General features: G+C 45.5%; 1 protein-coding gene across 1 annotated transcript; it reads right to left on the bottom strand.

Annotated features, from left to right (window-relative positions):
• Positions 1 to 16,525: 16,525 nt before the first annotated feature.
• On the bottom strand, positions 16,526 to 23,746 carry LOC309404770 (gamma-aminobutyric acid receptor-associated protein-like 1; the record flags this gene model as incomplete). Its single annotated transcript, XM_081999348.1, has 4 exons — positions 22,912 to 23,746; positions 19,122 to 19,200; positions 18,030 to 18,148; positions 16,526 to 16,591 (listed from the first exon to the last, which is right to left on the bottom strand). Exons 1-4 carry the CDS (start codon positions 23,269 to 23,271, stop codon positions 16,526 to 16,528), a joined length of 624 nt encoding a protein of 207 aa, XP_081855474.1. The 5' UTR covers positions 23,272 to 23,746.
• Positions 23,747 to 25,496: the final 1,750 nt, after the last annotated feature.

A 25,496-nucleotide genomic window follows, 5' to 3' on the forward strand; every position in this document is an offset into this window, starting at 1 on the left:
CCCTGTAGAGTCTGAGGAATGAAAGCAGTAGTTCTTGGTTACTTTTGCAGATTGTGTCACTTGTGACTTTTCCAATTTTTAGATCCACAGACTATACTGACAGCACTGGAGGGGTGGGAAATTATTTAGGCTCAGTGTTTACACATTCTGAGACATCTTGATGATCTTAAAGGTCCTTTCCAACCTTAATGATTCTGTGATTCTGTGAAAAATAAATATTTTAGCACAGCCTTCTCTTAAAGGCACTGTGCATTGCTGAGCTACTCCACTGGTTGTCAGAGGGATTGATCAGAGAAAGAGCACATCTGTGTTGAGAAGCCGCCCCAGTCCTTCAGGGAGCACAGAGATCAAAATGCATTTTAAGAAGGTAGCAGTGTGAGAAAGATGGTGCTATACTGAGAAAAGGTGGTCCCACCCCAGGGGAGGGTGGGCCTCAAAAGAGGATTTACACAAATGTAAATTCATCTAGGAGATGGGAAATTGGTCTATCACCCACTTGCTTGTTGTTTGTAATTTTGCAAGACTGACATCTAAACCCTGATATTTTTTGACAATACCCATTCAAGCATTATGCCATCTGACCGTACCTCCTAATGACTGACTTGGTGGAAACTTTGTAAGCTTTCTGTTCTATGCTGCCTGCAGTGTGTTAAACGCCTAAAAGGGGCTGCATTTTTCTTATGGTATTTGGTATAATTTGAGGCAGTCCTGCTGTGTTCACAGTGTCAGGAAAAAAAAAAACCTGGAGACAAAAAAAAAAAAGACGTTTGGATAATCCAGTTCTTTTTAAAGATTTTTTATCTGTAGTCTATTTTTCTTAATAATTTTAATCACAAATGCAGAAGAGAATTTTTCACTGTGATCTGACTTCTTTGGACCACCTGTGATAGTTATCATGTGCACTGGAGGGTAGCTGCTTGGAAATATAGGGGAGGATGCCCACGGGAACTGTTAACAGCCATCTGTAATAATCTGATATATTTTTCAGAGGTTTTCAATGGATGAGGTTTTGAGGGCTGTGAACACTCTGACATGGTGACATATGTCAGACGCAGCCAAGTGTCTCATATCTGCTGCTTTGCTGGCCAGTAAGACCTGTCATGAGCTATCAATTCAACCAGACGTGTTTTTTCCATCTAATTCCCACCTTCCTTTCTAAATCTTGCATCATTTCCCAGATGGGTCCACTGCCAGCACAAAAGCAAAGCAGCAGCAACCTTGCTTTGTATTCTTTAAAGCTGGCTGCCCCCAGGTGGGATCTATCCAGTCTAAGATACAGTATTAATCACATCTGAACAGCATTTTCCAGCCTGACATATATGGTGATGACTGAAATGGGAAGTGAAGGAGGATGGCATCATCCATAGGCTGAAGCATTCGTAAAGGAGACCTGCAGACAACCACCACAAAGCTTTCACAGAATCACAGAATCATTAAGGTTGGAAAAGACATTTAAGGTCATCAAGTCCAAGCATCAACCCAACACCACCATGCCCACCAAACCATGTCCAGAAGTGCCACGTCCACGCGTTTTTTGAACACTTCCAGTCATGGTGACTCCACCACTTCTCTGGGCAGCCTATGCCAATGCTTGACCACTCTCTCCGTAAAGACATTTTTCCTAGTTTAAACCTCCATTGCACAACTTGAGGCTGTTTCCTTTCATCCTATCATCACTAGTTACTTGGGAGAAGAGACCAACATCCACCTCACCACAACCCCCTTTCAGGTAGTTGTAGAGAGCGATAAGGTCTCCCCTCAGCCTCCTCTTCTCCAGACTGAACAACCCCAGTTCCCTCAGCTGCTCCTTGTAAGACTTGTGCTCCAGATCTTTCATCAGCTTTGTTGCCCTTCTTTGGACACGCTCCAGCAACTCCATGTCCTTCTTGTAGTGAGGGGCCCAAAACTGAACACAGTATTCAAGGTGCGGCCTCACCAGTGCCAAGTACAGGGGTACAACTGCTTCCTCCTGCTGGCCACACCATTTGTGATACAGACCAGGACGCTGTTGGCCTTCTTGGCCACCTGGGCACACTGCTGGCTCACGTTCAGCCGGCTGTCAACCAGCAACCCTCAGGTCCTTTTCTGCCTGGCAGCTCTCCAGACACTCCTCCCCAAGCCTGTAGCGCTGCATGGGGTTGTTTTGACCGAAGTGCAGGACCCGGCACTTGGCCTTGTTAAACCTCATAGAGTTGACCTCAGCCCATCGATCCAGCCTGTCCAGATCCCTCTGCAGAGCCCTCCTACCCTCCAGCAGATCAACACTCCTGCCCAGCTTGGTGTCATCTGCAAAGATGTGTTCATTTCAAGACTGCTTTCTTGGGTTCATTTCAACTCCATCAAGAAAGAATGGAATTTTTTCACTGTACTTTGGAGAGAAACAGATTTTCTGCTTGGAAACAAAGAACTTCAGTTTTGCCAGCATTTTGGGTATTGGACAGGCAAAATATCCCTTTATTGCACTATTCATGGTTGTTGTTTAGGGTGGAACTTTGAACTTGATTTTCAGCTGAGAACTTCTGAGAGTAGGTGTTATTTTAACCAGCTATTTTGGAGAGAAGAAGAAAATACAATTTGCGTAAAATAATCCTGGCTTACCAGCCTCCTACAGGAGCAGATGTGAATGCCAGACCTGGCAGTTCTTAGCACTTTGAACCTTTAAAAAATACTTGGCAACAGTAATTAACTAACAGTGAGTAATTTATTTGAAATAAACTTCCAATTAAAAATAATATTTCTGCAGACTTGTATTTTGGTATTTTAATGAATTTATTTTCAGTTTTCTTCATCTTGTTCACCAGAAAGCTAAAATAATTCCTTTTAAACTTTTTTTATTACTCCTTGACCAGAGTCTTGCCAGTTGACTTCAAACAATGTACACAGGTGAGTCAGACCTGCTAACTAATTCTGTTGTTCTGGTTTTGTTTGCAAATTATGGTGAAATGAGTTCATTGTGAAATCTGTTAATGTCGCCTCGCACAAAAAGTAATTTGAATTATATTTACTAATAATGCACAGGTTTGGCAGAAAAGATTCCTATGTATTTTGACACATATGTATTTGATTATATTAAAAAGTGATGCAGTCTCTAGGAAAAAAAAGAGTAGCTTAGAACAGTCTTTCACATAAAGGAAACCTGATTTTTATCAAATTACTTGTTCTTATGCTGGAGAGAAAGAGATATTTTAAGCTGGTCCTTACAGACAGGGCAAGATGTTATTGTCAGTTGCCTCTGTGCAACTCTACCAATCTCAGTACCATGAATGTAGCTTAGGGCAGAATTTTGTCTCTGCACTCGGATTAGAGTCTGCTCTCATAGAAACCAAACCAAAGCTCTGCAGTAGTGCCAGTGAAAGCAGGATCAAGCACCTAATATTTTTCTGCCAGTGTAAATCCTTTATATCTCCTTTGATGCTCTTTCCTGCCCTTTAAAGACTCACTGCTTAGAGGAGTTCATTCGTTACTGTCATTGTTACCTAGCTGGAAGATTAAGACTATTCTCCTTTCCACTGTAATCCTAGGAGAGTCAAGTTCTGGTTACAGCCTCCAAACTTCATAGCAATGAGTCCTACTTGATGTTGGGGTCGTGGGTCCTGCACTAACATTACTGAATCTGTCCCATCAGATGACTTTATAATCTCTGATCTACACTTTGGAGATTCACAACTCCTACACCCCATCAAGGCAGACAAATAAATATCTTACATAAACAGTGGGTATTTGAGTTCTTTGACTGAAACATGAGTTTTTAATAGAAAATTCTTATGATAAGAATTGTCTGAAAGTGGAAAATGGGAATAGCTGGGGAATTTCTGTCTCACACTGGGTTAGTTTACCCTTTCTCTTGTTCTGTACTTTTTAAGAGGCAGTACAAAACTCCCCAGAACACACATTATCCCCAAATTTTAGCCAGCATATATAATTTTTCTCTGTTATTTTATTATAAAATTTAGCTTCCATTTTTCTGCTTTTAAAACTCCCACATTATGTAAGCATGGCTTACATATTTCATATTTCCAATCAAAAAACATGCTATTTGGAGACAGCAAATAATTTTCAAGTTAAGCTTATGAATATTGGTAAATTATATTCAGAATTTCTGAAAGTGGATGGGTCTATGACAGTGCTGACACAGTTCTAGCAGACAGAATTCCCCCCACCTCCTGCTTCAGTGACGTAATGTTGAGTTCCCTGATTGATTAGTATCAATCTCTGTAGATTGAGACTCTTTGGAAATGGAGACTAGGCTTGTCATGTAGTGAAACTTGCCCAAAACCACCACCCAGACAAAATGAGGTCTGGACTGCTTTGCCAGTTTTAACACTTCAGATGATTCTGGTATGTACTGGGAAAAACAAGGAAAACACAAATAGCTGTTATGGGGAGAACTCGACCAAGGCTCTGAGCTATCTCCTCCCCTTTGTGGGTGCTGCTCTTTCTTAAATGTTTGAACAGGGGTGCCATGTGCTCTGCCATGGATCTTCTGAGTGGCTCTGGCTGAGGTTTCTGGAGCACCATGGGCTGTTCACATCCATTTCAGAGTGAGCTGGAAGTAACTGTGGCTGGAACGGGGCAGCTCACTGCCTCCTCCCACACAGGGCATCCCTGCAGCACCCTGGTACAGAAACCCTGCCAGTTATGCTCCGTACAGTGTTGTTGCCCTGAGACCATGGTGCCACTCACAGTCATACTGGAATTTTTGGTTGCAGGGTGTGTGTTCTGCAAAGAGAGCGTGCGTGTGTACGTGCGCACGCATGCATTTCATAGCCAGAAATTGCCAGCCACCTGCTAACACCATCTCCCCTAGTAAATAAATCTCAGATCTTAAGTCACTGAGTGGTGTTCTGTTCTTGTGGCTACCTTGCCCTAAATTGCCCAGCACAGCTTACTTTCCTTTTAAAATTGTCCCTTTATCATCTTCTTCAAGAATATGCTGCTAGACCAGGTGGCATGCTTGGGTCCTCTCTGGGAGACAGGCTCTGACCAAGAATCCTTTTCAGGGAGGTACCTTCAAGGAGATTGTTGTATTCTGGACAACCTTACACCAACTGCAGAAAGAGGAGAAAATGTCCATGCTGTGGGAGCAACTGACCTGCAACGCCTGAATCAAGAGGAGAAGTGTCAATGTGCTACAGCAAATTGCAGCCCATGCTGCCTGGGATGTATTACCTGGATGTGTTTTCTGCTTTCTGGAAAAATATGAGAATATTACAGTAAAAGAATATGCTAAAACAGACTATAAGGATATGCTAATATGAATCTGCCTTAGCAGCTTTGTAAGATTTTTCTGGAGCTCAGCAGTTGGTCCAAATATGCACTTGCTTCTGCCTTCTGGAATAGTTGAAGTTTTAATAAAAGGTATTTTCCCCTTTGGTTCAGTTGGGGAAATGCAGTTTTCTTACAGGACATCCTCAAGGCAAAATCAGCTGAAACCTTTCATAACAAGCAAAAATATCTCAGTCACTGCAGTCATCTTAACTGAATGCCACTTCTCCATTTTATTAAGTAGCTGTAGGGCCTTCAGTCTCTACCACTGGATAAGTGCCTTATCTTCTGAGGCCAAGACAGTGGATGACATTTTTCTCTAATAGTGAAACACTCTAACGCTCATCTCCATGACATCCACAGCAAATGTATAGATTTTAAAATGCTCTTTTTAATTTAATTTTATTTTTCATCCAAGAAATGCTATCCCAAAAGGATAACATTTCCAAAAATGTCTTATGTCTGATTTTTATTTGGAAAACCACAGATACATATAGCTATATAGTTTCAAAACCATCATGATTTCTTTCTGCTTTGTCATGTGACTATATGTTTACAAATACTACAGAACAAAATATTACTGAAAGCGTGTCACTACAGTGTTGCATTTATTTCAGCATTTTGAAGAGTGAGTGAGACTTCAGCCCTGAAGATGTAGAGCTAAACGTCTAAATTCTTTCAAAGTGACATTTAGACTTCTAAATCATCCGAATCCTTTTGCAAATCTTACGAAACATGCTCATAATAAAATAGAAGAGCAGATACTAAATACTTGAAAGTTGCCAGAAAATCCAACAAAATGCAAATGACAAAAAGAAAATGCACATTTTTCTTTCCAGGCTTGCACTGCGATCTGTGATTTCTTTTTTGTTCTGGAGAAAGAAGGCACTGATAAATGTGTCAATGAGCTTTGAAGAGAGCTGTTGCTCAAAGACAATTCAGCAGTGTTTTCTTGGCAGTATGTCAAGAGTTGGAGCTACCTTTTTGTTGCTGGTTCTGGCAAAGAAATCAGAGCTTTTCTAGTCCACAAATGGCACAACATCAAAATGTTACAAAGCTTGTTCCCAAAGATGAGGGGTTTCTTTCATTAATGAAATATAATACGAATATACAGAATCCACATTTCAAATTTTACTGTGTAATGAGTATAATCGTGTTAGTAGAGGTGCTAGAGGTCAGAGGATAAGGCTTTTTTTCTAACTCTGCTTCTCATTTTTTGTGTGGCCTTGAGGCAACATCTCTGCACCTCAGTTTCCCCAGCAGCAGGCTGGAGACAGTAAGAGTCACCCCACTGGACTGCTGTGAGGCTGAATAGATCAGTATTTTTAAAAGGACTGAGACTGTCATATAGAACTTGTTATATAAGTGTGAAGTAATAAAATGCAAACTAATGAAATATGATCAGACCTGTCACTGTTCATTTTCTATTGTATGGCCCATGGAAGAAATGAACTGTGAGATCTAAAATACTCCAATGTTACATCTGAACAACCACAGTAAAATGGCAAAACACTTATTTCAGATTCAAATATGTGTTAGCATTTTCACCATTTTTACATACATTCTTACATAGTGCATTGCAGCTTAACTCCTGCCTTTCTTCGCTCTCCTTCTAAAAGGCTTGTTTTGCTCATTGTCTTCTAGTTGTTCTCTAATATTTGACTCTCTTGCTCTTCCTATCTCCATGGTGATACCACTGCTTTAACTATATTTGTATTTTGCTTGTGGGCTCAAAATACCTCTTAAGAAAAAGAACGACCATCCCTGTGATAACTTCACTCCCTCGCCCTGACACAGATTTCCTGTGTGATGTCAGGCAAAATCATTTAGTCCATCCTGTACCCCTGTCCACCCACAGTCAAAGAGGTTAATTGATATCACTGAGGTAGCACAATGGTCACAGGGAGCTCGGACAGCTACTGTAATGGCTATGCACAAAAGGACTAGATAGAGAGGTAGGTAGGTAAATAACCACAGCTTCACCAGATACTCAGCTTTGCAAATGAGTCCTACATGCAGCTGAGGTTCTTCTGGTAGTGACAGCAGTCTGAATGCACAGGTACCTGTTGGAGCCACCACCCACCTGATCTAGGAGGAGCTTTTTCTGCAATACCTTTGGCATTAGTTTAAGCTGCCTGTATCTTTTCACTCCTGCCTTGGAGCCACTGTATTATTCCAGTGCTGGGCTTCCCACACAGTTCTGCCAGGTTCACTCATATCCTGCAGCCCTTTCACTAGTCTGTTCTTGCTCTCCTCCCACAACTTGCTCCACCAAGCTACTACGTTCATCTGTACTCCCCAAACTGCCATACTCCAGTTTTGCCTCTTTCCTGTTCTCCCAATCCAATCCAGTCCTAGTCAAAAGGGCCCTGCTCTTCCAGACTCTTATTTTCATCTTCAATTGCAAAGGAGAGAGGAAAAGGGACCGTTGTTTCTTCACTTCTGAAATATGGCCGTAGGTTGTGGGCTGGTTTCCTCTAAGGTTTCCTGTGTCCCGATGCTCTCTTGGCATCCTTTGTACCCTATAGAAAAGAGGCAGTTTAGTGGCTGTAGACTGCAGTACCTTTTCTGAGCACTCCAGGTTCCTTTTCAACTCTTTTACCCTTGCAAACTTTTCTGTAAACACCTGAAGCCCATGACTGCTTATTACCCTGTGCATTTTTCCCATCCTGCGTTTCCCTATTGATTTCAACTTCTCAGTGGCCATTTTTGCCACATGGCTGTTGGCTCCTTGTGCTGAATACATGTTAGCTCACAATGTATGTTAGTCCATCATCCTAAGGGCTGGGTGAAAGCCGGTATGCACAGGCATCTATATGCATCTATATACACTACATGTGCCAGAGTGGCAGTCCTTCAGGCCTGTAAAGTGTCATGTTTGGTATGTGCATGGATCTTCCTTTTTCTTTCCTTTCTGCACTGTTTTCCATGCTTGCTGTCTGTGTGGGGAGTTGAATTATACTCTAAGTGTGCAGTGTGTATCACTCTCTCCATTATATCCTTTCTGCTTACTTGTGCTTCAGGTGAACACTGTCAGATTGGTATGCATTGCATATTTCCATATAGAAAGTGCCCGGGTTTGGACAGTGTATCATGGGAAGGCATGCAAATTCACTGTGGTGTGGGGTACAACTGAAGACACAGAGTGGGTTTTGACATGGTAATATTTATGATGTGGCCAGTGCAGCATGTGAAGATGTATGTGTGTTTAATGGAGTGTGAAGCGTGGCGGAAAAGGTCCATGTGTGTGTACAGTTGTGTTCGGGGTAAATATGGTGTGGTATTTCCAGCATAAAGTGCAGGACATAGCCTACACTTATGTGTGCGGTCAAGGTGGTGTGTTCACAGGTATGTATGTGTTGTGGGAACGATATGCAATGACTTTGCCTATTTGATATGATACATTTCCAGCCTAGCTGACTGTTTGGCAGCAACATGTCTTCCAACCCCAGGTAGTGGAGGTAGGTGATACTGCTGGACGAGAGCACATCTCAGCCTTCTGTCATCTCCTGTGAGAGAGAAGGTAGCTGGGCAGGCAATGACATCAGGGGGTAAGGAAAGCTTTCTGTCCTGCTAATCTTGCTGCACCCTGAGGGGTAAAAGGGCAGGTGCTACTGGAGGAATAATAAGATATTGGAAGAGAGAAGAGGCAGAGCCAGTCTCAGCTACAAGCTGAAGAGAAGGTAAAGGGTTTACTTCAAGGAGGAGAGTGCTATGTTTGGACAAGAATATGACGATGGTATATAATATCATCAATTCCTGATCTACCTGACACTTTAGGAGACACTCTCAAATTCCCCAGGCAGTTGCCCCCCTCTTGCAGACCCCTTGTGCTTCTAGACAGCTCCATCAGTCCTTTGGGAACAGCATGCATAGTGCTGAGTGCTGACAGAAGTATTGAGACAGCTGGCAGAGGAGCTTGCCAAGCCACTCTCCATCATTTATCAGCAGTCCTGGTTAACAGGGGAGGTCCCAGAAGACTGGAGGCTTGCCAATGTGATGCCCGTCTACAAGAAAGGCCGGAAGGAGGATCCTGGGAACTACAGGCCTGTCAGCTTGACCTCTGTACCGGGGAAGATCATGGAGCGGTTGGTCTTGAGAGTGCTCACAGGGCATCTGCAGGACAACCAAGGGATCAGCTAGCATGGGTTCATGAAAGGCAGGTCCTGCTTGACCAACCTGATCTCCTTCTATGACCAGGTGACCTGCCTAGTGGATGAGGGAAAGGCTGTGGATTTTGTCTACCTGGACTTTAGTAAAGCCTTTGACAGCGTCTCCCACAGCATTCTCCTGGAGAAATTGGTGGCTCGTGGCTTAGACAGGTTTACTCTTCGCTGGGTGAGGAACTGGCTGGATGGCCGAGCACAGAGAGTTGTGGTGAACAGTGTTAAATCCGGCTGGTGGCTGGTCACAAGCGGTGTTCCCCAGGGCTCGGTTCTGGGGCTGGTCTTGTTCAATATCTTTATCGATGATCTGGATGAGGGAATCGAGTGCTCAGTAAGTTTGCAGATGACACCAAGTTGGGTGGGAGTGTTGATCTGCTGGAGGGTAGGAGGGCTCTGCAGAGGGATCTGGACAGGCTGGATCAATGGGCCGAGGTCAACTGTATGAGGTTTAATAAGGCCAAGTGCAGGGTCCTGCACTTAGGCCACAACAACCCCATGCAACGCTACAGGCTTGGGGAAGAGTGGCTGGAGAGCTGCCTAGCAGAAAGGGACCTGGGGGTGCTGGTTGACAGCCGGCTGAACATGAGCCAGCAGTGTGCCCAGGTAGCCAAGAAGGCCAAGAGCGTCCTGGCCTGTATCAGAAATAGTGTGGCCAGCAGGAGTAGGGAAGTGATTGTGCCCCTGTACTCGGCACTGCTGAGGCTGCACCTTGAATCCTGTGTTCCGTTTTGGGCCCCTCACTACAAGAAGGACTCACTACAAGAAGGATGCTGAGGTGCTGGAGCGTGTCCAGAGACGGGCAACGAAGCTGGTGAGGAGTCTGGAGCACAAGTCTTACGAGGAGTGGCTGAGGGAACTGGGGTTGTTTAGTCTGGAGAAGAGGAGGCTGAGGGGAGACCTTATCGCTCTCTACAACTACCTGAAAGGGGGTTGTGGCGACGAGGGCGCTGGTCTCTTCTCCCGAGTAACCAGCGATAGGACGAGAAGAAATGGTCTCAAATTGTGCCAGGGGAGGTTTAGATTGGATATTAGGAAAAATTTCTTCAGTGAGAGGGTGGTCAGGCATTGGAACAGGCTGCCCAGGGAGGTGGTGGAGTTGCCATCTCTGGAAGTGTTCAAAAAATGAGTGGATGTGGCGCTTCAGGACATGGTTTAGGGATCATGGTCGCGCTGGATTAATGGTAGGACTTGATGATCTTGAAGGTCCTTTCCAACCTTAGTGATTCTGTGATATCTGGGAGAGCAAAGCCAGAGACCGAGCAGGAAGGAAACAGGCTGCAGATATGGTGGCAATTGTGAGACTTGCCATGTATGTGTTGCATGTGCTGGGAACACTGAACGGGGATGCTTTTGCCCCAATATACAGCAGAAAGTTAGTATCCTCTGCAAACACTAGGGATTTACATTCACTCACCTAAAGGCATGCTGCTACATGGAAGACTACTCCAAAGGGGCCAAGTAGCAAGATAGCAGATGAGGAGGAATGCTGACTGAAAAGGTTATACGAATTGGCTCAAGCATGGTAAGGTGCACCCCTTCATGCTAGGAGAATATTTTGATAAAGGTAATAAGGACTGCTACCTCCTGAAAGCTTTCTAGGCTCCTGAGCAGTGTGTGGACACTGCAGGAGACTGCTCAAGTGATCAGAGAGGATTCTGGCAAAACAACAAGATGGAATCCTGAACTCTGACAAAGACTCCTCTAAGCTATGGGGAAAAAAAGGTGGACAGGAGATGAATCAGATCAGTTTTTCCTTCGGCTAATAATCCAGTACATTCAACCTTAATACAGTTCTAGCAAGGCCCTCACTTGAAAATTAGGATCTTCATGTTCTCCTGCTGCTTCCACATATCACTATTTATAGCATTTATTAACAATCTCTTAATTCCCATAGAACAATAGAACATCCAGGTGACATCAGCCAGAGTGCAAAATCAGGAAGAATCAGGCCTTTAGTCTACAGAAAGGTGCTGCAAGATCCAGCTTTTTCAGGAGAATGTTAACTAATTCCTGTAGCACAGGTATAATCAGGTATGAGCTGTGCTTTGGGACTCATGTAAGCTTCCAGGAACACAAGTACCATGGGACTTGCAACCTCCTCCTAAAGACTGGCAGCACAAGCTGGGGCAGCTGCTGTTCATGGTCAGCTGTGCTCTGCCTCGGTCAGTCCTGTGAGTTCCCTGCCAGCAATGAGCTCGCTAGTCACACTCTGTGGCTCATCCTGGGGGAGCGCTTATCCGAGATGGAGTGACAGGAATGAGCTGGAGTTTCTCCCTCCAGTAGTCTTATTTCTGTTTTAATCAGTGTTTCTTTCATCTCAGACACAACTGTTTTATGGAAGTGAAAACATCTGTTTTTAGCATAATTTGGGACCTTTTATGTTAGCCCAGATATCCTTCATGGTGATGTTGTGAAGCCCTAATGCCCTAAGCCATCTTTTCCTTAGGTACTTTCTGCTCCAGGAGAATGTTTTCTCCCAAAGCAAGCACCAAGATGACTGGAGAGAGGACCCCAGGTGCAGTGATAGTGACCAAGGCAGAGTATTAATTACTTAACCTCTCTTAACCAGCTGAGCCCCTAGTTTTCCCGCAGGCCTTGCTCCAATCCCACCTCCATAACCCACAGAATAAAGGCGAGAGCCTTCCAGCACAGGCTAACATTTCACATACGGACCAGGCAAATCACATTTAGCAAATGCTCCTGCCCGCTGTTTCTCTCCGCAATGGCACCGACATCCATGTGCAAAGCAGCGTGGCAGGTACAAGGCATGCCAACTTCACTGCTGCACCATGGTCCTGGGAAAGGGTGAGAGCGGGGCCTGCTTATTCAGATACAGCTCCATAGCGGTTTTCTACGTGGGACAGCAGACAATGCCATAATCCAGACAGACAGCAAAGCATGCACTATATTTGATGCTGAAAATCAAATTATTTCAGCTGATAGTGTAAGCTCTTAGCTGATCTCCGCCCACCTGTCTGGAGTCACAGCACCCTTTTGCCATACAGGGGGAGCTTGTTTTAGCCACGATGGTGGATATGAGCACAGAAGCTGCTGCTATGGGCAGGCTCCGAGTCTACACGGTGCAGGATGAATTATGGCCTCTCCTTCAGTACTAGCAGCAAAAGTCCACCCTGTATGCAGCCGGGAGGAGAAGATCCATTAGGCCTAGCTGGTTTTATTCCAGTGAGTTTCAGTGTCATTGACTCGACCTCAGCACTCTTCTCACTCAGTGCGTGGCAGGGCGAGCGCCGACAGCCGCTCCTCCGCGCAGCATTGGCACGGCCCGTTTCTGCCGCTCCGGCCAGCGGCACCCGCACAAACCGCAGGTGACGAGGAGGAGGGAGGAGGAAGAAGCGGCGCATCTCTCACCGCTTCCCCAGATGACAGCACGCGTCCCGTTCCTTCTCATGTGCTGCCGGTGCCTGACGCAGTTATGGCGCTGAGCAAATGGCACTCGCTGGTCTCGCCAGCTCCCAGCAGGACTCCTTCCCTCTCAGCACACAAATATCTGCAAGGAAAAGCACCCTACATATGCAGCTACTGCAGGCTTACTTTTCAAGGAGTGCCCCATTTCCTTATCTCTGCTTTTCTTATCTTTAAAGGGCCCTGAGGCATGGAGGGGCCTCCCCAGGGCCTCCCCCACACCCTCCGCCCATGGCTGGGAGTCCCACTCAAGCCTGAGCTGGCACAAGACAGTGAGGGCTAGTGGCTCCCTGAGGGACATGGCCAGCAGGGCACCACAGGGCCCATCCTACTGCACCCAACTGGGGGAGCGGGGCAGGCCCGGGGATGGTGGCCAGGCCCAGGCAGAAGCCCCAACCATAAGGCTCATCATAGTGATGAGGCAGGTCAAGATGGGAATCTACAGGCCAGGGTCAGGATCAGGCCCGGCGATGGCAGGGCTGTGGGGACCGGGATGGGATGAGGCTGGGCCCTGTGAGCCTGGCTTGGCGTGGCTCATGGCTGGGCAGGGCAGCGGGGAGCTGGAGATCAGCCCTGCTGCAGCGTTGCTGGGACGGGGGCGGTGAGCCCTGGTGGGACCGGGATGAGGTCCTGGGCCATGGGCAGAGTGAGGGGTGGCTCTGGGGGCCTGGCTGGGGTGGTCAGGACTGGCAGTGCCCTTGAGGCCCCATCATCTGACTAGGACTGCTCAGGGCCTTAAAATGGCAGAGAACGCCTCAGTGCATCCATTACACTTCTTAAGACCTTCTCGTGTCATCCAGGTCTAATTAAAGTTTATGTTGGTGGCATGGCAAGACACAGCCAGGTGTGTGTGTGACAACATAACTAAAAAAAAAAGGAGAAAAGTGACTTGTCCTGGTAGACAGGACAGAGTAAATCTGGGGTTTTGGGAAAAACTAGCAGCAAGAAGTTTTGGCAAAACTGTCCCTTTATTTACAAGCCCACATTGGGAAGAAATGCTAGTCACCCATTTTGGACCAAGCCTGTGATTTTCAAATGCATCTTTATTGATTGGTTGATTTAGCTCAAGTAGTATGAACTTTATTTTACAAGAGCCTGCAGCTAACCAACACAAAAAAGAATTACCATCATTACCTCATACAATACCGGACTAGCGCAAAAACAGAAGTAAACGCCACAATCCAGTTAAAAGAACCATAAAATAACTAAAACTGTAAACTCTACATGTAACAAACGGCTGAGATTAGTCCCACACATGTCACTTATAAACCCAGCAGCGGGAGGGGAGATCTGAACACAAAACCAAGCACCCCAGATGCCAAATTTTTCTCCCCTGAGCGTGCCTAAGCATGGGCTCATTTGAGACAACACGCAACCATGTACTTGGCAGCACGCGCATGAACAAGTAGGACAGCGGCAGAGGTGCACACCATCTGCCTGCATCTTGTCTTTTAGCCTAGAAAACCTCCTGGGTCTGTTCTCTGCTTCAGAACATTCAGAGCTTCCTAAAACAAGAGATTGATGCAGATTTGCACCCAAAGGATGTGAAAAGAGCCTCATAATTGGAGGAGAGTGGGCCAAAAAGAGAGGACTGAGCACTGCAGGCAGAAGCTGAAGTTATCTAAGTTGTCAGTAGGTACAACTCATCCAAACACATTTATTCCAGATGAGCACATGATGGAACAGCAAACCTGAAGTTCTGAATGAAAAACTGGGCAATACTAACCCACTCATTTCATCCTTTGTTCCTCCATTTTCTGTCTGCCCATTAGGACTCCTCTGTCTAGATCCTTTGCATACCTTCTCTTCCCTCCCATTCATGTCTACTTCCCATACCACACGGGCAGTGACCCTCCTGCCCCACTACACTGCATCCTTGACCTTCACACAGTTCTGCCAGTGACTCCCACTTCACATTCCCTGACTGCTCTTCTGCCTCATGTACTTCTGTAGAACAACAGTCGAGAAACCTGATTTCCTGTCTCCCACAATCAGAGGAGCGCTCATCTCAATTTCTCATTCCTGAGGAATGCAGACAACTGGGATCTAACTTCATGTAAATAGAGCAAACACCTTCAACTTATTTTGGGATCTGCCTGTCTTCTTCATCCTTCTTGTCTTTTCCTCCCTCTTGGTCCCTCTCTCAAATGTAGGAATGTTTACAGTAATTCAGGTCCAGTTCTCTGATTTTTAGATAAAACCGCAGAATTTTCCTGAAAGTCAGCTCACTCCCCAAACCCCATCCCTTCATCAGTTACAGCAGTTATGGGAAAAATCTCTGTTTGTGCCACTGGGAAGAAACTGCTTTGGCATGACAGCATAAGGCCTGCACGGGACAGCATCTATCTGGCACGTTTCTAAGAACAACACTGGCTTAAAATAAAATAACTTAAAAAAAACCCTACAGAGAATCTATTCCCCTTCCCCTTCAAATCTAAAAGCACCTCTCTTGTGGCAAAGAGTGGCACTGTTGTCCAATCACAAAAAGCCAGCAAAAGACATGTGGGAGAGACTGATTTCTTCCGCTTGTGCATGTGGTGCAAGAGCTGTACAGGGATGAGACATGGAAGGGAAGGCTGAACCCACAGGACTTCTGCCACGTTCAAATCTGCAGAAGACTGGTACAAGGACAACACTGATAGATAATTTTCTGTATTCACCAATAAGACGACCATTAGTAGTTAGTTGCCTTAATGCACAGCAAGGGATACTAAAGTTAGGTAGCAAGAAAAGCTCTCTCACTTGCAGGCTAGTTAAGAACTGGAACCGACTATCTCAGCAGCCTCCAAGATCCACCTCAGTGAAGTTCACTAAGAATAAATTAGATGAGCAGCCATGGTGGACATGTTTGGTATACTCAGTCCTGTCTCAGAGTTGGAGTGTAGGCTAGTCATTCTCTTGAGGTCTTTTCTATCCCTATGCTAATGAGTTTATCAGATGGCTTCACTGAAAAGAACAAAAGGGTTGTCTCAAATTTTTCTGTCCAGCACTTGCAATTAAAGCAACAAAGGAAAAAAAAAAAGTTCCTTTTTTCTTGTCCCCAATCTTACGTCTCACAACTGAGGAGATCCCAGCCCTCAGAGTTAGCCCTTCTAATACTGACGGAAGTGACCGGAAACGCAATACTCTTAGAACACTTCACAGGTAGCAGCTGGAGTGAGGACTGTCAGCGCAGGACAGCCTTGCGTGGGCAGAGTGAAGTATTGTGTCGCCATGTATTGCCATGGGCAAGGCGTGACAAGGTCAGTGTACAGTACATGGCATGCCTTCTTCATCCAATGAAAGGGTTACACACAAATGGCCATCCTGCCCAGTCATTCTCCTGGAGCTACCACACTGGCTTGTCTAGCAGCCTCCAGTACTGGCTAACTACTTCCAGCTGTGGCAAGAGAAGAACTATGAACAGTGAAGTCTCCCCATCCCTCAGCACAGAACCCCTCATTTAGCCTTTCAGTTCACCCTTTCATACACTGTCCCCTTACCCTCCCTCCCCTCAATTTAAAAAATAATGGTTATAATTAATGCATGGAAGGTGATGGCATTGTGCATGTGGTTCACTTCCAGTTCTCTTCCCCTCTTCTCAGGCATCTTTCTTCCTCCTCTCCAACACCCCCCCCCCCCAAAATCGATTCCATCAGTCCATCTCGCCTGCATGCCTGGGGGGCTGGTGCTCACTTGCCATAGACGCTCTCATCGCTGTAGGCCACATAGAGAAAATAGTCCTCCTCGTGGTTATCCTGCAAGGGGAGAAAGGGAAAAAGTAAAAAAGCAAAACTCTGTAACTCACTCCATGTGAAAAAGCTCAATCAAGAGATCATTGTAACAACCAGAGGGCATAACCTCTCTTTCACCATCTCTCCCCCTCTACATCGAAGTTTTCCACTTCCTCATACCAAAGAGTGTGTATATAGCAACTCCCTCTCTCTGGCCCCAGCTCTGTCTCTAAATTCACGCATGCCACATTTCTGGACACAGTGAATTTACTTGAAAAGCCACAAACACAGTGTGCTGCAAACATGCAACAGAAACAGCTCGGACTGTCACAAGCTGCGCAGCAGAATCTCAGTGCTGGTATGGCCTTTAAAATTGAGAAGAAAGACTTGGAAGGCTTTAACAAGTCAAAAATCACCTCTAGATACTTCAGTATTTGATAAAAGTTGTTATATTTCTTGTTTTTCAGGACACTTTGACAAGTGGCTATATTTCTAGTCCTATTTTACATATGGGCAGTAAAGCTGAGATGTTAAGTGATTACACTGACACAAAAAGTCCGCAGAGCACCAGGAACAGAGTCCTGATCTCAGCTCTGGACAGCTAGACATACCTTCCTCCTACATGTCCAGATTTGGAAAACTCCCCGTGTGTGTTAAACTTGTATTATCTTCATCAGTCCACATACACATTGTCTAGTTATTGTCAAAAAGTGATAGGTCAAATAAGGCTCACAGGACCATACTGGAGCTCTCCTATTAAAACACACTAACACAGCAGGAGAAATCAATCCAGGCTGCAAACCAGCCATGATATAATGGCTGTATAATTGAAGAACAATCCTCTGAAGGGCACAGAATATGCCTTTAAGGTCAATCAAGTAACACTGCTCGGTAGAAATGCAGGCCTGCAATGTTCACAGGGTCCTACAAGGTCTTCACATATACAGCACAAGCTATGAAAAAGTAATTCTGAACAAAGAATAATTGTTCCTTGACAATGTATTTATAGAGAGTTGGTTGCCCAATGATACTGTGTTCTTTTACTGGCTAAAAGGAAACCTCTTTTGTGTAAACAGGAAAGCTAGTGTGTATGTTCCGCCCCCTGCCCCAGAAACAATCTTTCTTCTGAAATATAAATAATAAAGTGGTTTATTTCAATACTTTGTTAGAGCAGTAGGACAAACATATCACTGCTGGGGCAACTGTTCACCACCTGATAGGACAACCGTTTCAACTAGCACACAGTCAATTAAAATGATGAGGCTCTCCAGGCTCCTCTTTATAACTGCAGGATGGAACTTCCCTAAACAGACAGCCCAGGCCAAGGGAGTCCGTGTTCAGGCATCTGTGACCAAGCTGCATCCACTGCCAGTTGAGTTTGTCAACTTCAGTTACCCTTCAGTGAGGATATCCATTCTCCTAGACACTCCAACAAAAGGAGAAAGAGATGGGCCAGGCTTACCTCATACAGCTGGCCCATGGTAGCACTGGTGGGAGGGATGGTATTATTGACAAAGAAGAACAGGGCATCCTCTGGCCTCAGGTGGATCCGCTTTCGGATTAAGAAGTAGAATTGGCCAACTGAAGAGGAACAGAGAAGAACACCTTAGATGCAGAAAGAAACTTTTTTCTTTTTACCCTAACCATGGTTGTGTTCTTTTGGTGGTTCAAGTCATATGCTGTATGTAAAAAGTAGTGAAAAATGAACAATGGGGGGAAAAAAAGTAGTAACTTCATGACTGTAACCACAGTACTAGCCAATCTACTTGGAGCTGGCAGTTTCTCAGGTACATGTGTCAGGCTATGTGCCCTCTAAATCCACACTCCACCTACTATGGTATGTAATGCTCTTACTGTGGGGATTTAAAATTCTATAGATTAAAGACACCTTAGAGAGTTTAGCCTCAGTGTAAATGGTCATACCATTCCTGAAAACAAATTCCTGAAAACAAATCCCTTACTATTTGCTTGAGCAATGTTGCACAAGAAAGTATTCTGCAATCCATTATATAATGCAAGAAAAAAAAAGTGCTGCTTCTTTAACTCATTCAGGTTCTCAAATGAAAACAAACATAATCATACACAAAATGGCCATGACCATTCAGAAAAGGAACTTTGTAGCCATGACTCGAACCACAGGGGTGGAAAACAATGGGACTATTTCAGGCACTTGTCTCTTCCTGCAACAAGGATACAGCCTCTGGCAACTCTGCAGCTAGGTCATCATTGACTGATGATTATGCTACTGCCTATGATACACAATTCAGTCATTTTCATCATGGCTGGAAGTCAGCAGTGACACATGCATGTTAGCTAAGTCAGCGGGAGGCCTCAGAGAATGTCACGTTTCAGATCTCAGATGATCTTAGAGAATTCTGCGTGTTGTAATCCGGGCTGTAAGGTACATAAATATAACAAGAACAGCCAGGTAAACTGGGGTAATGATAAGATGTTGAGCCTGCATGGATATCTTCTTGGTGCTGATCATAGAGTAAAAAGTACTTCTGAGACCTTCTCACTGAAAATCAGGAAGAAAGGAGGTAGACACTGTTACCTGTGAGGTCAGAAGGCACAAGGTACTTCCTTTTGTCTAGGTCGGGTACTCTGGCTTTTGGTGCTTTTTCCACAATTACCTGGAGAGAGAAAGTGAGAGAAAGCAAGAAACAACTGATGAGTATCATAAAACAAAATGGACCAAAAAGCATCAGTGGAAAAAGATATTACTCTTTGAGTGAGATGGTGCTACAGGCCTTTAGAAATGTATTTAATCTATAAGAAATACATAACAATAAAGAACAGATAGGTGAGAAGACAACTCAAAATCACTGGCAATAGCTGTGCTGGGAGCCCAAGACTGCAGCAGTAAGCACAGTGAGTGAAAAATGGAGACTGGAACAGACATAAAAAGAAACCATAATAGCAGGGGGGGGGAAATCAGGTCACCTTGATGGTCCCAATGCAGGTTAATTTTGTATGAGGAAGCTGCCAGGAGGCTAATGCATGAACATAAGAAGTATCACAAGTAAGTTGAACTGTTTCCAGGTTACAGTTCCAAACTGCCTGGCACAAAATAAGCACTAGTCCCAGTAGTACCACATCCCAATTTCTACATTCACCAATACCAAGTGCTCTAGAATGAAGCAAAGAATTAAAGAGAAACTACAACTCACTGGGGGAGGTATTCTTTTTTTTAATCCTCAATTCTTCAGTAGTTGTCTTCTACTCTGAAATTAATGTCCTTTAAGGTTATTTTCCCTACTTCATATAGTTACAGACAGTTCCTTATTCATATAAATATCTAATAGTTAAAAAACAGGCTACCACCTGGACAACTGGACCCACAGAGACTTCTGACACAAAATACTAATCCTCATCATATTCTAATGTCATTACAACAGAAAAATATGAAGTGCAGCAGCCTTAAGGTCAAACAGACAGAGAGATCTTCTGCTACAGGAAATTTTTTGTTACCAGAGCTAGGCAAAATGTTTACCACAGAAGCAGGAAGTATTCCAAAGTGTCCTGAGCTCCTTCCATGAAAAGCCTTGGAAATCTTTCCAAAGGTTAGAGGTACGCTTCCATGGAACTATTGGGTTTGTGCAGAAAAAACCATGCATGCAGGTTTTTCGTTCTGTTTTGGTTTTTTTTTTGTTTTTTGTTTTTTTAACATGTATTTTTGAACAGGTAAGAGATATATTACATGATTCAATCTATGTGGTTTGCTGTTCTGCAGGCACCATTTTGACCATCTAAACAAGAAGCTGGATCTTCTGAACCTCCTCAACTTTAATTCCATTAGACCCTATACTTGTAAATACTCCATCTGAGACACTGTGGGACTAATTTCTAAGGGCTCCATGCTCCCATAGCTCTTTGGCAACCCAAATCAGCAACTGTTGTGTAACAGAAAAGGCTGAACTGCTGTAGACTTCTTCGGAAGCAGAACGGTATTGTCACATCAGTGAGACACTATGCCAGAGAAAAAAAGTTACGATGATGAGCTTGGTGTATTTAGCCTGGACAAAGTGCCATGCTAACTCAACTTGACTCCTTCTAGACTAAGTGACTGTCTGCAAAGCATGTCACACAGCAGATATACTAGTTTGGACATCTTTTCATTGTGTTCCATTTGGATGCTGCCAACACAGTCCTGAAAATTCTAAGTTTGTTTTTAAAATAGAAACGTGGTCATCTCCGCTATTTCAAGAACTTCAAGCACTTCAATTACTATAAGGCATTCAAGCTCTTTAAGACAGTTTGTGGTAGGACATGCATTTCCATACAAGATGCAGTTGGTACATGCTGTGAAGGAAGGACAGTTCCACAACCTCACTGAACGGGTGCAGGCTGAACAGCAACAGCACTTCGCACATTTTTTTACCCACACATCCAACAAGTCAACATCTAACACAATAAACTGCAAAACCTTTAGTTCTTGCCTCCAATTAAAAAAACTACTGACAAGCAGAACTATTAGCTAGCAGCACTGATGTGACCACCCTGACTCAAATGGGCAGCTTGTAGTTTGGTCGTTAGATAATAAAGAAAAAGAAGTCATGCCTATGAGGAAGAGGTGCAAGCATTGGGGTTTCTAAACCCCGAGGAAGGATTTAAATCAGATCATCACTGAGCTTAAGAGAGACCTGACTGCAAAGAGGCAGGGAAGGAATGGAGGTGCTCTGCTAACCTATCGGCTATAGTCAGTTTGCCCGGTAACCCAGGTACCTCTTCTGAAGCACTAAACCCTTCGCATACACAAACAAACCTACAGAGAAAAACCAAAGGGCAGACACAAATTATCTATATGTCTGTTGTTGCTAGGTGGAGACTGTGGCAATGTGGGACTGTGCCAACAGTATAATCTCAGCAAAACGCTGAGATGTACCAGGGCACTGCAGAGTAGGCAGCCAAATGGACGTCATCTTCAAGGATCCTGCTGTCGGGAAGGGCAGAGACAGAAGTGATGTAAAGAACAGCTGTCTGCTGCATTCATTTGCTCCATATGCAGCTCTGACAACAGGCTACCCCTGACCATTCACTTCTGGGCCTTGCCATGCATCATTCTCATTTATCCTTAACTACAGCACACCTTGTTATTTTGGTCCTGTCTTTCTCCATAAAGATCTCCTGATGCACCTCTACCTTGACCTCTTTTACCTCTTGCCAGACCAGATCTGGTCCCTGGCTCCCCACACGGCTCTTCTAGACACATCTATCATGATCTGCTGTACAATCTGCTGTGCTAATCCTCAGTTTACAGCTTGTCTCACTCCTGACCTGCGGAGCTCTCGGCGGTCCTCATCTTAAAACACAGAACCACACATGCTTTACCACTGACCCCCTGTGTGCTCAACCTGCTGTGCTATGCCAGGGGTCCCAAAAACGGGTAGGACAAACGCACCCAAATATGAACTTCCAAAAACTTTTGTACGTCCAGCTGAGGGCCACCCCCAAGATAAAAAATGGTGTTAGCCTGCAGGGAGAACACGTGGTGTAACTGTGCCCCCCTGCCCTTAGGTTTATGGGGGAGTCCAAGTTATCTTGCATGCAGTACCCCTGGGCAGTAAATCTAGGACGGACCTCTCCAGTGGGGATAGAAAGAAAGAACATTTGCAAAACGTTTCTTAAATTGGAACTAAAAAAACACCACAATTAATTTGATTTGTCATTTCCCGAATTATTATTAGTAATTATAAAGCTAGAAGTTTTCTACAGGCACTCCAAAGGGACCTAAGGATGAGGAAGCAAAGTTTAGCTAGATGACCTTGTTTTCCAAGCGACGTTTTTTCCACAGGATGATTAAACGGGAAGGCAGGAAGACCGAGAAGTATAATTTTTCTCTCATGCAAAGGAAAAGAAGAGAGCAAGACTACATCGAAAAGACAGGCCAAAAAAAGAGTAAAATAAAAATAGAGGGAAAGTATTCAGGTGACACGGCTACAGATCTTGTTTTCTATGAAGAGCACCCGGTTAACTCGCTCATTGTTCTCCTCCATTTTTGCAGAGCTAATGGTAAGCTCCTTCCCCACCCCCCAACCCCACGCACGCACGCTGCCAGAAAAAGATGACCAGCTGCCGAGTTACTGCGGATCCCAGAAAAAAAGGGTGTATTACACCCCGCACCCACCCACGGATGCAGACCTCCGTACACAATAAATAGCCATAGCTTCGCGCGAAAACCAGCCTGGAATTAGAATCAGGTCACCAAGGTCACAATCATCTTGAGTAATTTCATTTCTTTTTCCTTAAAAAAATAAAGAGGCAGACGACAGCCGGCAAGGAAAAACAAAGGCGGCAGAGCGCGGAGCCCCGCCAGGCAAGCCGGGCCCTAACCCCCCACTCACAGGGACTCTGTCGGGATACTTCTTCCTGATTTTCTCCCCTTCTTTTTTCCGGTACTCGAACGGGTGGTCTTCCTTGTACTGGAACTTCATGCTGCCGGGCTGGCTCCCTCCCTCCCGAGGGCTGCTGCGGCTCCCTCCCCTACGGCCGGGTACCTCAGCGAGCCCCCGCACACCCCCGCAAACGCAGCGCGGCTCGCGGGAGCGCACCCGCCGCTGACTGCAAATTGGGCGCTGTGACGTCACGGTGCCGCCAGGGCGGGGGCTTACGCTGGCAGCGGGCGGGGCTCGAGTCCGCCCTCCCGTGCCGGCGGAGGGGGGGGGGTGGGGGAGGGGGGAGGAGGGCGCTGACCCTTCGCGCATCGGGGAGGGGGGTAAGAAGGGCTGTAGCACCTTTCAGCCCACGCGTGACGTGGGGCCGCGCGGCGTGGCGCGGCGGAGGGTGGCGTATTTTTGTTTGTACTTTGGTTTATTGCGCGGCAATAAGTAACAAAATAAGTAATTTTTTTTTTTTTAAATAAAGCAGCAAAATAAACATACGCTTGAGCAACGCCGCAAAGCCCCAGCATCGCGCGGGGGTTATAAATACAGCATGAGCAGGCAGATAATCCACCCGGGACTGCGGGGATAGCCGCGTTGCTCCTCCCTCTCTCCCGAGTGTCGCAGCGGCGTGGGGCGCTGCTCCGCGCGTGGGAGCGGGGCTCCGCGGGACTCCAGGGCTTGGCGTCCCCGTGTGAGGCTTGACTGCCTCTGCCTCCGCGTGTCTAGATTGGGGTAATGAGCCTGACCTATTCTTTAAGTGGCTGTGAGACAGGCACACGACCAAAAAACCAGCTACTTTTCGTGACCGCCCCGTCGCTGCTGGATCTGGATTATTGCCCTGTTTATAACATCTCAGTTAAACAACAAGGGGCAGAAAGTGTGTCACGTAATGTGCCAGACCAGATGCACATTACAAACAGCAGTTCAAGGGAAGCGTCTGCAAACAAGCCAAAATAGCCGGCCAATTTTAGCAGAGTTACTCAGCTGACACATACTTGGAATACCTTTGTTTTTTTCTAGGAGTAGTCGGGCTCTCAATTATTTACTGACCAGTAAAAGAGAAGGTATTAATGCATGGATCAGCATGCTCAAATCAGCACAAAAATTAATTGCTGCTACCCTGGGGACAATGAATGGGAGTGTATCAAATAATTCTTTCATTGCGTGCTTCGTCCAGAGAAGCAGAATTCCAAGGAGGTACTAGTTGTAGTGGTAGGGGCTGAGTGGGACAGCAAACTGCCTTGGGTGCATACGGTGACTCTCCAAGGCCACACCAGTGGCAGAGGTGAGAGGACCCAGGTTTCCTATATCTGATTCAAACTATGCCAGTGTGTTGACTCAGAATCAACAAGGGTCGGAAAAGACATCATTGCTGTTTTGCTGGCACTCTGCTTCTACAGTGTGGTTAGAATGGAAAAAATCCAGACTATAACAAAGAGTCAGCTTGAATCCTGAAGAAATTGAAGAGCAAGATGGATGCTCCTTGATGATAACAACAAGATCAGGGGCACATAAAACCCTGGTCTTTTTCTAGAACTGCTCAAATAATCCTTTAGGGTGCCCCAAGAAACTCATAGGACTGGTGGCTTTATCCCTACACACTGCTATGCACACTTGAGTTGCCTGCAGGGTGGGACTCATGCCGACACCAGGGGTAGGAAGGACCTGTTACAGACCCTCACAGCAGGTCTGGGTTGTTCGCTTGTGCCCTCTGCCTTGAAGAGAGCTGTTTCATGTACTGGCCACCACCCACCTTTGCATCTGTAGCACACCCGGAGGGCTTTTGGTAATGCTCCCTCTCTGAGCCCTGGTGCACTGTGATCTCTCATCTTGAACATAAGTAGGAGAGATATGGAGGAAATACATTTACTTAGTTGCAGATATGCTCAGATGGTGGCAGCTCCCAGATAATCTTGCCTGGCACAGGAGTGTAAATAGGCATGGGATAGAAATCTCACCTACACTTATAATGTAGGCATGTACAGCTGAGTCTGTCGCTTTAAACTGCCTTTATGGTCAACAGTGATAAACAGGCATGTCGGGGTGGGATTTTTCTCACCTGCATCATGACATCCACTTTTGGATGGCTGAAGCATGCCCCCAAGAGCTCTGGCAGGTGCTTTAGTGTCTAAGCTTTTACTACGAAGTATGGTATAGTATGAGCTCCTGCACAGCTCAATAGTCAGTTCAAACAGGTGCATGCCCAAATCTCTTCAGGATAGGGCAGCCCACAGTGGGAATGGCATAGACCAGTGTGTCCCCACCTTCACTAGTTCATGTGCATAAGGTTTGTGCGGGAAGCATCATCAACTTGTTTCTGTCTGTCCTGGGACATGTCAACATTTCCCCATGGTTGCAGGGAGTGTCAGAGGATCTCAGAAGAGTAAGTCAGAGGAAGGTGTTATTTTTGTGCAGTACCATAGTGACTGGCCTAGACTGAAGGAACCCCAGGGTTTAGACCTGGGGAAAATTCTGGCTGCATGGCATTGCACCATACCTGTGTTTGGCCTCCTTGCTTCCTAACTGCCTGCAGCACAGCAGCTGCT

The sequence above is a fragment of the Phaethon aethereus genome, assembly GCF_964289735.1.
Source record: "Phaethon aethereus genome assembly, chromosome: 1".
Taxonomy (NCBI): Eukaryota; Metazoa; Chordata; class Aves; order Phaethontiformes; family Phaethontidae; genus Phaethon; species Phaethon aethereus.